Raw genomic sequence first — 15,165 nt, 5'->3', positions numbered from 1 at the left:
GAAGAATTAGGAGTTGTAAGGGAATAGGAGTCTTGAGTATGAGTCATATTAGGAGTTGGTTAGAAGTAAGAGTCTTAAGTAGGAGTCATATTAGGAGTTAGGGTTTAGAAGCCCTATAAATAGCCATGTATTCCTTCTCTTTTGATAAGCAATAGATGAATCTTTTCTGCAGCCTTTGAGCAGCAACTTGGAGGGAGGAACCCCTATAGAGTTCCAAGGAGGCCGATCCCCTAAAGAGATCAACCCCAAGTTTAGAATCTGCAAGGGTTCGAACATTATGTTTGCATTTGTTTTCCTTGGCAAGGTTCGCAATACCGTACCGTACCGGTGTTTCGACCTGGGCTCGGTACCGGTATGGTACAGTATACCCAACGGTACACCCTGGTGTACCGAGCGGTATACTCAGGTGTGCCGAGTACTGTAGCTATGCTACAGTGCTACAGTGCACTACTATAGTGCTACAGTGCACTCGGACCGGTAACAGACGGTCCGCGTATCGGCAACCTGTCGGACCGGTACGTACCGCCCGTACCGGGCGGTATAGTTTGGTACTGCAGACCATGATCCTTGGCAATACACACTATAAATAATTTGGTTCTCTCAGCTAAGGTTAGTTTTTTAACCTTCAAATAAACCACCTTACTAACAGAGTAGCATATATTTTGTTACTGTTGCTGTTTTTCCCGTTTATTTTTTTGGAAGTCTATGCACATGCACCTAATTGTTTTTCATTTAAATAATAGAATTTTAATTGTAGTATTGATATGCATTTCACTGGGTCATGTTTTTTTCTATGGCATGCTTCCATGAAACATGTATTATTTAATCATTATACTGAAACTATTATACTCATTCACTTAATTCAATCAATATATGCCTGTTGATTAGTTTTCTTTTGTCAAGATCCAATGCATGGAGTTCCATATATGATTTAGCTTTAACAAAATATTTGTCATTGTTTCTTGGCCAACTTTTCTGCTCGTTTAGTTCTTTCTATTTTATCTTTTTTATCTGCTATGTTTTCCATGAGTTATTTAACTATTTTTTTGCATTGTGCAGGATGCAACAATTGAACAACTTCTTCCAATCTTTCTTTCTCTCTTAAAAGATGAGTTTCCTGATGTTCGACTTAATATTATTAGCAAGCTTGATCAAGTGAATCAGGTGTGTCAATGTTTAGGTTTTCATGGCTTCTTTCTTGTGCCTTACATATACCCTGAATTAAGTGTTTTCGTTGGATTATATGAAAAATTCAGACAAAATAGAGTTAGCCAAGATGACATCAAGAGCCTCTTTACTGCAAACATGTTTCAAAACAAAGAAAAAAACAACATTTTTTTATTTGGGTACATACCAATAATTTAATAACTGTGCTACACCAGAGATACTACCTAATATTTACCGAATTGTCACGGACTTAGCTCATTTTGCCTAAGTCGTGCGGCACCCTTGCGTATCCGTTCGTAAAGGCCAGTCTCCCCAAAACCTCCCATGGTCCCTTAGGACCTATAAAAGAGAAAACAGGTTAGAGAAAATACCTCACTCGAGATCCACAAGCAAACATTATATAAAACACTTCATAGTCAATGCAACTTACAAATAGACTTTACAAGCTCTGAACGGTTGCACAACAAAGGGTCCAAATGGTCCACTACAGATCGAAATCATTCACAAGTGTCCATATGACACAACCTTTATTTACAAGCCTAAAATGGCTACCAAACCCAACTAAAATGAGGCTTTTAAGCTTTCGATCGTCCTTCTACATGCTGTGCAAAGCATGAACAAACCAAAGGACACAAACATACATAAGCATTACATTAAATACCCTGTTTACAATTTTGTCCGTGATATTCTCCCCCATTTATTCCTTCGACGTCCTCGTCGAAGCTTTTGCCGACACTGCAACTCCTCGCCTTTGCTGAATCTTCATTCTTCTGCTCCAGCTGCAATGCGTCTGTTGGCTTCAAACTGCTCTCAACTATTGTTGTTGAGTAGTCGAACTTTTGATCCGCCATGCTATTTCAACTCGCCAATAACTCTGACTCTAGTGTGGGATTGGCTGAGTTGTGTTGATTCCTGTTGGTTTCTGCGGATCCTTTAGATGAAGGAAAAGATCATCCTTGCTATGCGCCAGTCTCTCAAATGCCTCATGCTGCTTGAACTGGGTAAATTCTTGTTGGAGCTTTAATGAGCATCGTCTCGTAAACTTTTGAAGTTTTGGTTCCTTCCTCTACAAAATTTTCCCATCGACTCTTCTTTCACTTAGTTGTCACTTCCAGTTAGGTTCGCATCACTTCCGCTTTCAATTGGCATTCTCTTGGGAAATGAAGCGGGTAATCTACTCTTAGTAGCACTGATCACCATTGATGAGGATTTGACAACTATTGTCTTCCATTTAGTTTCTTCGAAGGGTCTTTGAACATGTGCAAAGCTCATTTGCTAGATAGATAAGAGAATTGGGGTACTCGGTTTCGCCCATTTTCTTTAGAGTTGAGAAGGCAAAGGTTACTTGACTTCGCTTGCCTCATCGAGGGTTGTACTCCATGCATCGAGTTGGTTACTAGCCTTCGCCTGCTCTTTGCTTACACTTATGGAGCACTCGAAGTGTTTGCACTCATTGCGTTGAGTTAGCTACTGTGATTCACTTTCTCAATGCCATTGAACTTCTGAAATGCAGGAAGTTTTCACCCCAACTTGGAGTAAGTCTCTAATAGTTTTGGTCGCCTTTGGGATTGTACCGTCTTTTCCAATAACCCTGCCGCCTACTCCACTGAGTAGCAAAGGTAAAATACTGCGTACTGCCTATTTCGTTCCTTGTTCATGCACTCTTGCATCGACCTGAAGCCCTTCACTTTCGGCTATCTTGATGAGAAGCTCGTTGACACCGGTCTTACGAAGTTCCCTGGCCTCTGCCCTTTAGCCTTGTCTCGGTACTTGGAGTTTGTCTCTGTATTTTCCACCTCCTCGGCCCCTTTTACGACTAAGCATTCTCCCTCCTTGAGAAGAAGAGATCGATGACTTCACGGAAGTCCTGCCTTTGCGGTACCATGGCGCTACCATGCCCATGGCCCTACTATCCGTCGCCTCGTATCTGCATCCCTTTCTTCACGATCGGTAGATATGCCTCTGTGGCACTCCTCCGAGTCCACCTCCATTCTAATCGATGCTTGGTTTTGGGTAGCTAAGTCCCTCTGGACTCGTCGTCGCTTCCTCGCCCCTTTCGACCCCCAGCTCCAACACCTCCGTGTTCTCCGAGCAGTTCCCCTTGGTCGATGGAAAGACAGACTGCAACTCTTGTGTATGGCTTCCGCCATCCTATTGCAGGGTTCGCAACGATTCTGTTCTCCTTAGCTTCATTGGTAACAACGTTTGCTTACTCGGCCTTGTCCTCTGACTTATTGGGCTCCCTTAAGCGAATATGAGCTCTAGAGCAGTCCAACTCTCTAACCGCTTCGATCATACCTTTGCTTGATCAAGTCCCCCTATGAGACTCATTGGTTTTTGCATTCGAACTTTACTCTCGGTGGTACACAACCCTCATATGCTGATGACCAAGGTTTTCATCCGATGCAATATTCGATGCACACATGGAAGACTCGCCTCTGCGATACCATGGTATTCACTCCTTGAATCCATAGCCTTTCTTATCGTCATGTTGTTCACTGAAGTGGAGCTCCTAGTAGCTCCCGATCATACCTCCGTATGATATAGTCCCTCACGAGACTATATTTGTGTGTATCGTATTTGCCACGAACTGTTCCACCACGATCCGCTACACTATGTCACCTCTTGGTGACATCTCCATTACATTCTGATCCTTGTGGGATGAACTCGGATTGTTATCCCTCCATGTGTGGCCTTTGCCAACACATCGCAGGGCCTCTTTTACTTTTGATTGTGTTCGCTCCTTTGGCAATCGACCTTCGTCCGCCCGCTCTCGGGTCACACCTAGACGAAGCACCGCTTTAGGATAGTCTATCGCCTAGTAGCTCTTAAAGTCCACCGACTTCGCTAAAATTTGTGCACCATTGTTTGGATCCTGGGCCTTTGCCCCTACCAGCACAATCTTCGCTACGCACCTCTCTCTTCATGACAACTTGAATAGCAACACTGTGGCATATTCTTCAAGAGTACCCGCCTTTGTGTCCTCTTGCTCTGTGCCAAGGCCTTCTGAACCCAACTTTGCCTCCGCAAGTTGAGTCGCATTAGTTCCTCTATCAAATGCTTCTCTGAGGTAAGGTGCATGTGCCTTGAAGCTCCCTTCGTCTTTAGCACCATGTAGGATGAGCCCGCTCAATCAGAATGAGGGATCCATTGAACGACATGATCCCGCTCTTGCCTCTGCTAGAGTTCATGTCTTTGACCTCTGTCCAAGGAAAGTTCTGTGCCTCCGCTCCATATTTCGTCTTCTATGTCGGCTCCCGTTATGCGGCTTGGGTACTTCGCTAAGTTACACCCAAGTTGCTTTGCTCCTCGTTTTGCATTGAGTTAATGGTGGCCCTCGTGCCCACCATTCCATGGGTTAGCCCTTTATTAAGTCCGATCTCCATATCGACTCTAAGTGTGTCTTCATTTGTGTTACCTTTGATCGGTCCCCCACTTGATCTCGCAATACATCCCCCCAATGCATTATCTCAAGCGAGATCATGCGACGACTCCTCGTCGCTCGCTCGATTCGTTGAGCTTTGTGAAGTTGTTTTTGAGGTACTCTTCCTCAACATGTACGGTCCGTTGCACTTGGTTCTCACTCTGAAGAGCTGTGACTTATCCCTCTTGGATATCTATCCCGTTGGAGTAACTTCTCTCTTCGCTTCCTTCTTTTTGAATGTTTCGGAGACCACTATCTCCTTGGACTACTCCTCCTTGTTAAACAAACTGTGCATTGTTCTGCCTCCCGCAAACACACTTGCTAGATTACGACTCCATGTCAATACAATCCCCGCTGCACCCCTCAAGGCCTAACAACATGCTGAACTCGCTGCACACTTCAGCTTCCTACGGACGTATCCTTCTCATGCCGACGAGAAAGTTTCAATGCTCCACGGCGTCGAGCTTCGGTCGCCTTGGGATGGCCACGAATATTCCATCGTTCGCATACAAGCCCTTGCATGAGTACCGAATTCTTCGAGTTAATAATTCCCCTCACCTCTATGAGCTTTGCACAACTCTTTCGGTCGCTGAACAACTCATTCCGCCTTGCATGGTCTCATCCTTTATCAAGCGCCTCGCTTGCCTTGAGCACCATCAAATATGGCTGCCAACGTTAAGCCATAGCTCAAACTCAGCCATCCCAACCTTTGTGTGCTACGCATTCTTCTCAGCTTGCTTGTCCTCGTGGTGCCTCTTGCGTGAAGGGTTCGCCATTCCTCTGAATGCCAATCTCAGATGCCCGCTCCTCTAAGTGACTCATTATCCTTACATCTCCATGCTCATTTTCCCCTAAACGGTCGCGCGTGCTGGCTGTCCCGCTTTGATACCATCTGTCACGGACTTAGCTTGTTTTGCCTAAGTCGTGTGGCACCCTTGTGTATCCGTCCGCAAAGGTTAGCCTTCCTGAAACCTCCCATAGTTCCTTAGGACCTACAAAAGAGAAAACGGGTTAGAGAAAACACCTCACTCGGGATCCACAAGCAAACATTTCAAAAAATATTTCATAGTCAATGCAAATTACAAACAGATTTTATAAGCTCTGAACGGTTGCACAACAAAGGGTCCAAATGGTCCACTACAGACCGAAATCTCTCATAAGTGTCCACATGATACAACCTTTATTTACAAGCCTAAAATGGCTACCAAACCCAACTAAAATGAGGCTTTTAAGCCTTCGACCGTCCCTCTACATGCTGTGCAAAGCATGAACAAACCAAAAGACACATACATACATAAGCATTACATTAAACACCTTGTTTACAGTTTTGTCCGTGACAGAACTAGATTTGGCATGTTTGTGTACCATCTTTGTGGGCCTGCTATACCAAAGATACTGCCTAGCATTTACCGAACAAGATTTGGCATGCTTGTGTACCATCTTTGTGGGCCAAGTTACGGAACAGAGCCATTCTTTAGTTTATTTTTGTTTCTGCATGGCCTGCTGTCATATTATACTAATGTAAGGACATGTACCTAGCTTTTTAAACATTGTTAATACATAGATAATTACATGACAAACCCAATCTTGAGCTAGAAGAAGGGAGGATTATTGTATTATAGCACAAAACCTCATCAGGAAAAGATACATCTGCTAGAAGTAGGGAGGATTATTGCATTGGAGGACTTGTGTCTAGCATAAAACTTTGTTAGGAAAATATATATCCGGACCTTTCTGTGTTGTTGGTAGGTTATCACTTGAAATATCAGGTTGGATTTAGAACGCCAGCCAGATGCCCATGGTAATGAAGTTTCTCGTACAATTTTTGATTAATGTAGGTATCTGGCTAGAGCAGATTATGTGATTCAGTTCACATAAAATGCTAGAGCAGAAGCTTACACTAATTATTCCAAGTTAACGTCAGAAAAGTTTGATTGGAGTTGATTGATATGAATATTATGAAGAGTAAAGGTATTAATGCCGAGATGATGCTTAAATTTTCTTTTTATTTTAGACTATTGTTGTTTTTATGCTTGATAATCTAAATCAGGGTTTTGAATACCAGTCCGTATTGAGCTCGGTATGGTACATACTGGTATGTACCGTTGGTATGCTAGGGTGTACTGACTGTACATCCTAAAACCTTAAAAATATCTCCACCTACCATGCCAAGGCATATCGATTGGTTTGCCTCGATAACGGTCAAAATCTGGGTTTGTACTGGTCGGTATGCCTTGGTACTAGTTAAAACATTGATACCATATGGTAGAGGGCGGTTCGCAAACTCGTATCCTCTCAGACTGATACGTACCACCCGTACCGGGTGGTACATATCGAAATTGAGAATCCTGATCTAAATGCTTGAAGGTTTGATTACGCGTTTGATCATTGATGTGGCCTGTATCATCGTGAGCCTTGACTATCTTGAATTTTAGATTGATGCTCATGCACCTAATCCATAGCAAAGGCTTTTGCCAATTTTTGCATTGCATGAAAGGCTGATGGGCTGAACAGCTATGAGTATGCTTATTTTTAAGGAAATATAAGAGCTAGCAAATAAAGTCACCAGATATCTACTGAGAGCTCATATTTGAATGCTAACACTGTCAATAAATATATATTGTATTAATCATTTCGATTTTGATTTCTTATGTTATGCTCTGGCAACTATCTTCAAAGTTTCATGGCTTTGGCATTTTAATCACATTTATGTGAACTGAATCGAGTCCAGGATTATTGTTCTACTGAGGGTTTAACATGAAATGCTATAGCAAATTTGAACTTAATATACATCTTAGATATCGGTGTTTTTTAATTCTGCATTATCTTTTTTATGTTAGGTTGTGACTGTGGTGATATTTGTTTATTTCCCTAGAACTAAACACAAAGATGTAATTTGGAATTATCATATAAGTTGGTTGATAAAAGTGAATATTATGGAAACAATTATCTGTCTGGAGATGTTTGTTTATTGCTTTTTATTTTTCTTGAGTATACCTGTTGTGTAACTCAGAAGGCTGTATCTTTGTATGTGCTCTCCTCTATCCAGAACATCCCTTAGTTTCCTTTTTTTCTCTCATGTTCCTTCCTGTTTCAGGTCTCGGACTTGTTTACATGCCTGTATGATATCTGAATTAGAGTCCTTATGTCCATGAAAGAGCTTCACATCATTGTCTGATACTTAAACCTATGGTTAGGCATTATTTCCAGTTTGGTTTAGGATTGTCTGCCCTTATTAGTAAGTATAGTTTATACTTTGATATAGGTTGATTATTTGAGATGAACATAATCAGTTATGGAGTATTGTCTCAAACCCAATACAAGTGATGGGGTCATCATAGTTGTACCCTCTTGTATAATCTGATTAATATCTATTATTTCCGTTATTTCTTCCAAAACATTCTAATATCTCAGTTCTGTAGCAGTTCACTTGATGAACTAACAGAAGATGGACTGTTCGTTAATATTAGTAACATTTTGCTCTATCTGATTGGGGAATTTCTTGAACTCTTTCCGATGGAAGTGGTTGCTTGAATCAACAATACCTTTTTGAACAATTTGGATTTTTTTATCTGGCAGAGAGGTTTTGGTTGTTCATATGGATTAGGCACAAGGCTAATATTCCATATATTTAACATACACTGTATAATTCCATTGCTTAGCAATCAATTTGCATGTACTGAGCTTCTATTTGCTTTTCTGGTGCTTTACTAGTTAGGTTCAAGAACATATTGAAAGTAGAACTTAGTTACTTTGTGTTGAAAAATATGTTATAAAAAAATGCTTTTGACCAGAAGCTGCATGTTGTTCAGGTAATTGGAATTGGTCTGCTTTCCCAGTCTCTGCTGCCAGCTATTGTTGAACTTGCGGAAGATAGACATTGGCGTGTTCGACTTGCCATAATTGAGTACATCCCTTTATTGGCCAGTCAGTTGGGTGTTGGCTTTTTTGACGAGAAACTTGGTGCTCTTTGCATGCAGTGGTTAGAAGATAAGGTATGCTAGTTTCTTTTTTTTCTTTTTTTGCAGAAAGGCAAGAATAGTATTAAGATAAAGAAAAAAATAGTACAGCATAGCATAGACATGTTTCACTATTTCAAGGCGTAGGGACGAAGAGAACCCAACTAAGGCCTACAAAACTCAGAGAGCATACATATCAACATCATGCAAGGCCCCAACAACTATCACTAGTGAAAAAATTATGCAGAATGTCCCCCAAGCTGAGATCTGAAGGTGTCTTCTAGGCACTATGCTTTTCTACACTGAGGTAAGAAAAAATAACTGGGATCCATGGGTCTCTTGGAGGCTCGATGCTTTTCGACACCGAGTTGAAGGCTGGCAAAACAGAATTAGTATCCTCATCTACCTCTTCAGAATCCTCAACCACGTTTGTACTTGTGAGGGCACCAAATCTGTTAAAGATGATCACTGCTTTGAGACTGTCATGATACATGATTGTACAGGAAAATCACAATCTGAATCCATGTTTTCTGTGAGAGGGCCGATATCACATACATTTGACGTAGTAGAGACCGTCTCCTTAGACACAGGTGGCATAAGAGTCACTGGCACAATAGGGCCAATATCATGTTCAGCTGACACAAAAGTCGTCGCTGACACAGGTGGCACGAAAGTCCCTGGCACGGTAGGGCCAATATCATATACTACTAGCATAGAAGTAGTAGAGGGGATCTTCTACAACATAGGTAGGATAGTAGCCACTTGCTGCTTCGGGACCCATTTAGTAGAAGGTATGTGTTTCATACAATGTGAGCATCTCATCGGTTTTCAATCGTACTCCAGTCTAATAGCATAGTCTTTGACATCGTTAAGAGTAAAATGCAGAATCAGGAAGATCGGAATCAGCAGAAACTTCAATGCATGCTCTAGTAAATCCAATACTCTCCTTTTTTCCAGTGAGCTAGTTCCTAAATAAAGGCTTCCCAATGCCACTAGTAATAGAGCTAAGAAATTTAGGAGTCCACATAAATAAATGAAGGTTGAATATTGTTACCCAAATTGGTATTGCTGAAAAATCAATTTTCTCCAATTGACAATCATGTTCCCAAGGTCAAAGGATAAGGAATTTGTTTTGAATATCATGTTCTAGATTCTAACACTTGGATGAGATTATCTCATTCACCAAATTAGAATATACAGAATCCTGCTTTCATAGAGAGAACACCCAGGAACCTAAGGTCTTCCAAGAAGCATTCACATGGTTTCTAATGGTGAGGAAAGGTGGGTGAGATCCAACAAAATATCCAATAAGTGAATTCTTCCAGTACTCCTCTCCCTTGGAGATTTCTTCATCAGAAGCTTGAATACGAAGAGTGCCATCGTCGGAAAAAGAGGGAGGTTCATAGAATGAATTGTACTGTTTTGGCTGTGAAATTGAAGGGAAGAGTGAACTCTGAAGATTTTTGCACTGACAGAGGAGAGTTCCATGGCAAGGAGGAAGCAGATTAGTGCTTCTAACGCCCACCGAAAGCATCTTGCATAGATACACTCAGTACCATAGTTGACAAGGACACCACAGGGATCAATAATTGTTGTTCAATTGCAATAGGGAGAGCAGTTGACATTTGTAAGGCAGTGGTAACGCCCACCAATGCAGAGGAACTAGGATGCAAAGCACCGACGAAGAGTGTCGATAAGGAAAAGCCGCTAGGGAGGGAACTAGCAGGAGGAATCAATTCCATTTTTGGTGTGGACCCAAGTGTGTGCATTGCATTAACTTGCGCCACACCAATCGAGGTTAGTGTGGCCAGTGGGACCCCGGAGAAATCACCCATGGGGGGAATGCATCGTCGCTAGTGAGGAAGAAGAATCTTTGCCAGCCATCATGGTCCCTAAAGGCGATCGACTTCAAAACCTGCTTGACAATTGTCACAACCCCTTGAAGCCTAATAAACGAAGAAGAGAGGGCGTTTGCAAGGTTCTTGCCTTGCTGCAAAACAGGGATCGAAGCTGCTTTAGATTTACCCATCGATGGGGCTGGTATAGCAACATCCATGCCTTCCGATGTGTCGCTAGTGGTCTCCAACATGATTCTTGTTAGCTTTCAACCAGCGATTTAAAAAGGCGTTCGGGCGAGGCGAGGCGAGGCCCGAGCGCCTCGCTAATCTCCCAGGCGGCGCACTTCAAACAGGCGCCGCCTGGGCGCTCGCCCGAGCCCAGGCGCTGGGCGCTCGCCCGAGCCCAGGCGTTGGGCGCTTCGGGCGAGCGCCTGGGTTAACTAAGGCGATCGAACCAAGATTTTAGGTCTGGTTCGGTCCTGGTTCGATCTATGATGGTTAGTTGGTTCAATCGAACCAACTAAAACTGATATAAGTGACAAACAAACCCTAACCCTCGTCGCTGTCGATCCCGATCTCGATCCCGATCCCGCTGCTCGCCGCTCGCAAACGCTGCCGTTGTCGCCGCTCGCCGTTGTCGCTGCTCGCAAACGCTGCCGCTGTCGCCGCTCGCGCCTCTCGCTGCTCGCCGCTCCTACTCCCACTCCTGCTCTTGCTCCCGCTGCCGCTGTCGCTGTCGCTGTCGTCGCTCGCGCCTCCCGCTGCCGCTGCCGCCGCTCGCACCTCCCGCTGCTCGCCACTCCCGCTCCCGCTCCCACTCCCGCTGTCGCCGCTCGCCGCTGTCGCTATCGCCGCTGCCGCTTCCTCTTTTCTCAATTAGCAGGCTTAGCACCCCTGTACACTTCCTTTTAACAGTATACATATACTGTATACTGTTAAATGTTAATATTATTAAGTTTATTTAAAATAATTAATTTTTAATATTGTTAATAGATTAATAATATATTATTTTAATTTTAATATTATTAATTTTTATTAATTATATTATATTTTTTTTATATATTTTATATTATTTTATTAATTATATTATATATTTTTATATTTTAGCGCCTCGCTTCGCTCGGGCGAGCGCCTGGGCGAGCGCCTAGCGCCTCGGGCGTTTTTGGACCTTGGCACCTAGTGCTTTTTAAATCACTGCTTTCAACGACCTCTATCGACCTCATTGGCGATTCGAAGAGAGGGTAGGAACTAGAGGAATGGCGACGGAGAAGCCCGTCGTAGCAAAGGAGACCCTTTGAATGCTATGCCCCAATACTGACCCATCTAGGGCTCCACTGCTTGCTGCTAGAGAAGTCGAAAAAGCGGCAATGGCACCAAGGAAACTCACATAGCTAGATTGAGTCGCCTGATCGGCTTGCAACGGAGATGGGGCAACGCTGGGAGAGGAAAAGGGCGCACTCCCTCTTGCGCCAACCCCCACATGTGCAGGCAAGAAAGTGCCTGAACACATCACCGCAGGAGAGGAGGGAGTAGGAGGGTGAGGTGTGGCGGCCATAGGGGGACCTTGACTGGAAACCCTAGCAGAGGTTTTCGTACAGGTATGCTATTTTTTGTTATATATGAACTCACATACTTATGATTCAACAGGATCTTCTATTTTTATTTCTTGTTCTATTTCTTCTAATTGTGGGAACATAGCATTTCTAATTGTGGAGATTCTTTATAGAATTCTTTGATCATAGTTGTTATATGATGTTGTTAGAGTGGATATTTTTGGTTGGAGGTGTTCTTCGATCAAAATTTTGTAATTATTCACATTTTCATAATATTGAAAGTATTTTGATATTAACAATTTTATTTCTTAGACTTGTCTCCATATCTTTTTTATTTTTTCCACTTAGGAATTGGACTCCTGGATATGCATTTGAATGTGATTAATGCATTTATTCCATGAAATAACCATTATGGTTTTCAAGGTTTGTGTGAATCCCCTACACTGCATACATCTATCACTATTACATAAATAGTCCATTTGGTTTTTGTCTGGTTTTGTACAATTTGAGGTCTAGAGTTCTTCTTTTACATATAATACTTGTTTCCTGAGGTGATTTGTTAGCTTAGAGTAGGAACTTGTGACCTATTTTATTTCTTGGTTATGTTATAACTTTATTGTTTGTGCACAGGGTTTATGTGACATTTAGCTTAAAATTTAGCAAAGAGAGTCAAAGTTATAAGCCATTTTCTTTTGTATAGCATCAAATGGTCATGGATTGCTGTTTGACTTTTGACCATCTTACAGGTTTTCTCTATTCGAGAGGCAGCTACTAATAACTTGAAGCGTCTTGCTGAAGAATTTGGTCCAGAATGGGCAATGCAGCATATAGTGCCACAGGTTTTTTCTTTTTTTTTTTATTTTTGGTTCTCAAACATTGTTTGTTTTTCTGTCCTCATTTTGGTGCTTGCGGCTTTGATTTGTCATTCATGTATATATATTCTACCAGCAGATTTTCTTTATGGAATACTTGGCGAACTGCGGGGAAACAGCCTCTCTGCTTGCAGGGGTAAGGCTGCATTCTTCTGACTCTCGCCAGACCCCTCAGCGGCAGAAGTTGTGCAATAGGCTTAATTTTTTGATAATCAGTTACCTCAAGATTATTGTAGTTCTTTTACAAAATTGTTTGTGGCTCTGAAGCCAGGGAACTGTAGAGGAGTTGATCAATTTAAAATATGAGCAGCATGGCTTGCTACCAACATATTCACAAATGTATAGGCATGTAATTGAACAGTTTTCAACTGGTACCGTATGTTGTTGCAAGATGCTAATGAATAAACTCTCTTTGGTCTTCAGAAGATGATACAGATTATAATGCGGTAGGGTGCTACCACACCAGCTTATAAAAGTTCTATGAGAATGATTTTGTTGTGTTTTTATGTGCCTTTGTTTGAGCCTTTGACACAAATTGAAATTCAAAATTGATAAGCTACCTGTGCTGTAAACATCTGATGCATGTACTTTGGTTCTTTCAAAGCACCCTCTGAAAATTATGATTTTGCTTTTTTTTCTCTCTCTCGCTTGTTGTCCTTTTTGAGTATTTCAATTCTGCACAGCAGGTGGCCAGCTCTTCTGTTAGGTTCTTTCTGAAGCACAATGGATTAGCAGAATTTATATGCTCTGCTTCTAGTCTCGCGGATATGATTTTGGTGTTTTCTCCTTGTGAAACTTTGACATAGTTAAATGTTGAGATTCCTATCACTTAAACTTTTCACCTAAAAGCATGAAAATTTTTCTCATCAATTGTTTCTTTACTAAGGACGTATAATATTGATATTTGCCCCTTTATCTGAGCTCCATCTTAGAACTCAGAAGCACACGTGGGTACTTGCCTGCCAGCACTACTTGGATGACAAATACGAGTTTCTAATGCACTATAACCATCTCTTCTCATACGAAGTGGCTTCGTGTTAGCTAATGTTTTTGTTTCTCTGTTTAAAGTGTCACAGTTTGGTTGTGCTAATGCTTAAAGATCAGTTTGTTAATTCGATAGTCTGACGTTATACTTGAATTTTGCTAGTTGCTGGAGAAGATAAGTAATCCACATTACCTGCATCGCATGACCATTCTACAAGCTATCTCTCTATTATCTCCTGTCTTGGGTTCGGATATCACTTGCCAAAAGCTACTGCCTGTAATCATTTCTGCCTCAAAGGACAGGTAGGTTGACAAATAAGTATAATTCTATCCTTCTTTGTGTTTATTAAATTTTTAATAAATGCAAATTCGATGTGGTATATCCAGGGTACCAAACATCAAATTCAATGTGGCAAAGGTCCTGCAGTCACTCGTACCCATATTTGACCATTCTGTGAGTACTATAAAACATTAAGAGTCATCCCCTACAATAATCTTCTCAAAGATCTAAATGTGGTAAATTATGCTGGAAACTAATTGCAGGTGGTGGAGCAGACGGTTCGGCCATGTCTTGTTGAGCTTGGCGAGGACCCAGATGTGGACGTCAGATATTTTGCCAGCCAAGCACTTCAGACATGCGACTCAGCAATGATGTCAAACTAGATAATTGTCCTTGTTGAGTCCAATTTTTCCCATGGTTGATACTCAAAAGTTACCATCTCTGCTTTTGTAAGGAGATTGAGTTTACACTGATGGGTCCCTAATCATCGCTGAGTTCTCAATGAATGTTGGTACCTTTTTTGACACTTATGTGTGTGCTTCTTTTAGTTGTTGACAGGATAATTCACGAACACAATGATTATTTCTATGTAGAAATCTGGTGCTACCAGGTTTCTGATTGATACCCCTTACAAAACATTTACATGTCTATTGATGAAACATTTGGTGGTCAAGTTACACTTGTCAGAAAGGTTAAGAATTTTGTTCTGTACGCATAAATCTGTTTCCTAAGTATATCATAGTCCTGCTCACTATTTTTGATTACCCTTCTATACATCATTCAGCTTTACCGTTCTTAATCGGAACAAGTTCTTAGAAAGAGTTTGACCATACAATTTAATTCTTTTTCCTATTTTGTTAGAAGTTTTGTAGAGTAAGATAGATAGTTTGACAAATAATGATGAGTTATCGGAAGTCCATTTTTCAATACATTGTCATGGTGACTAAATGGAGTTATTTGACTCAAATCTTTAGTCTACTCGCACATTTATTTTGTATAAATAAAGCAGCATGCGAGCCATGGTGATGAAGAGCCCAACTTGCTGTTGAGCTACAATGTACTACTGTATTGCCTTCTGTTGCTGTTAG

At 41.6% G+C, this 15,165-nt stretch overlaps 1 protein-coding gene across 1 annotated transcript in view; it reads left to right on the top strand.

The window, feature by feature from the left end:
• The window catches only part of LOC103975207 (serine/threonine-protein phosphatase 2A 65 kDa regulatory subunit A beta isoform), a 39,733-nt gene extending 24,983 nt beyond the window's left edge, over positions 1 to 14,750 (top strand). The window contains exons 8-13 of the mRNA XM_065171961.1: positions 1,060 to 1,164; positions 8,404 to 8,586; positions 12,688 to 12,780; positions 13,961 to 14,100; positions 14,185 to 14,251; positions 14,341 to 14,750. Coding sequence (XP_065028033.1) covers positions 1,060 to 1,164; positions 8,404 to 8,586; positions 12,688 to 12,780; positions 13,961 to 14,100; positions 14,185 to 14,251; positions 14,341 to 14,460 — 708 coding nt within the window. The 3' untranslated portion in view covers positions 14,461 to 14,750. The remainder of the gene's footprint in view (positions 1 to 1,059; positions 1,165 to 8,403; positions 8,587 to 12,687; positions 12,781 to 13,960; positions 14,101 to 14,184; positions 14,252 to 14,340) is intronic.
• The last annotated feature ends 415 nt before the right edge of the window (positions 14,751 to 15,165 follow it).

This window comes from Musa acuminata, chromosome BXJ3-10 (genome assembly GCF_036884655.1).
Source record: "Musa acuminata AAA Group cultivar baxijiao chromosome BXJ3-10, Cavendish_Baxijiao_AAA, whole genome shotgun sequence".
Classification (NCBI taxonomy): Eukaryota; Viridiplantae; Streptophyta; class Magnoliopsida; order Zingiberales; family Musaceae; genus Musa; species Musa acuminata.
Note: the sequence above shows the minus strand (reverse complement) of the source record. Positions and strands in the feature narration are given on the sequence as shown.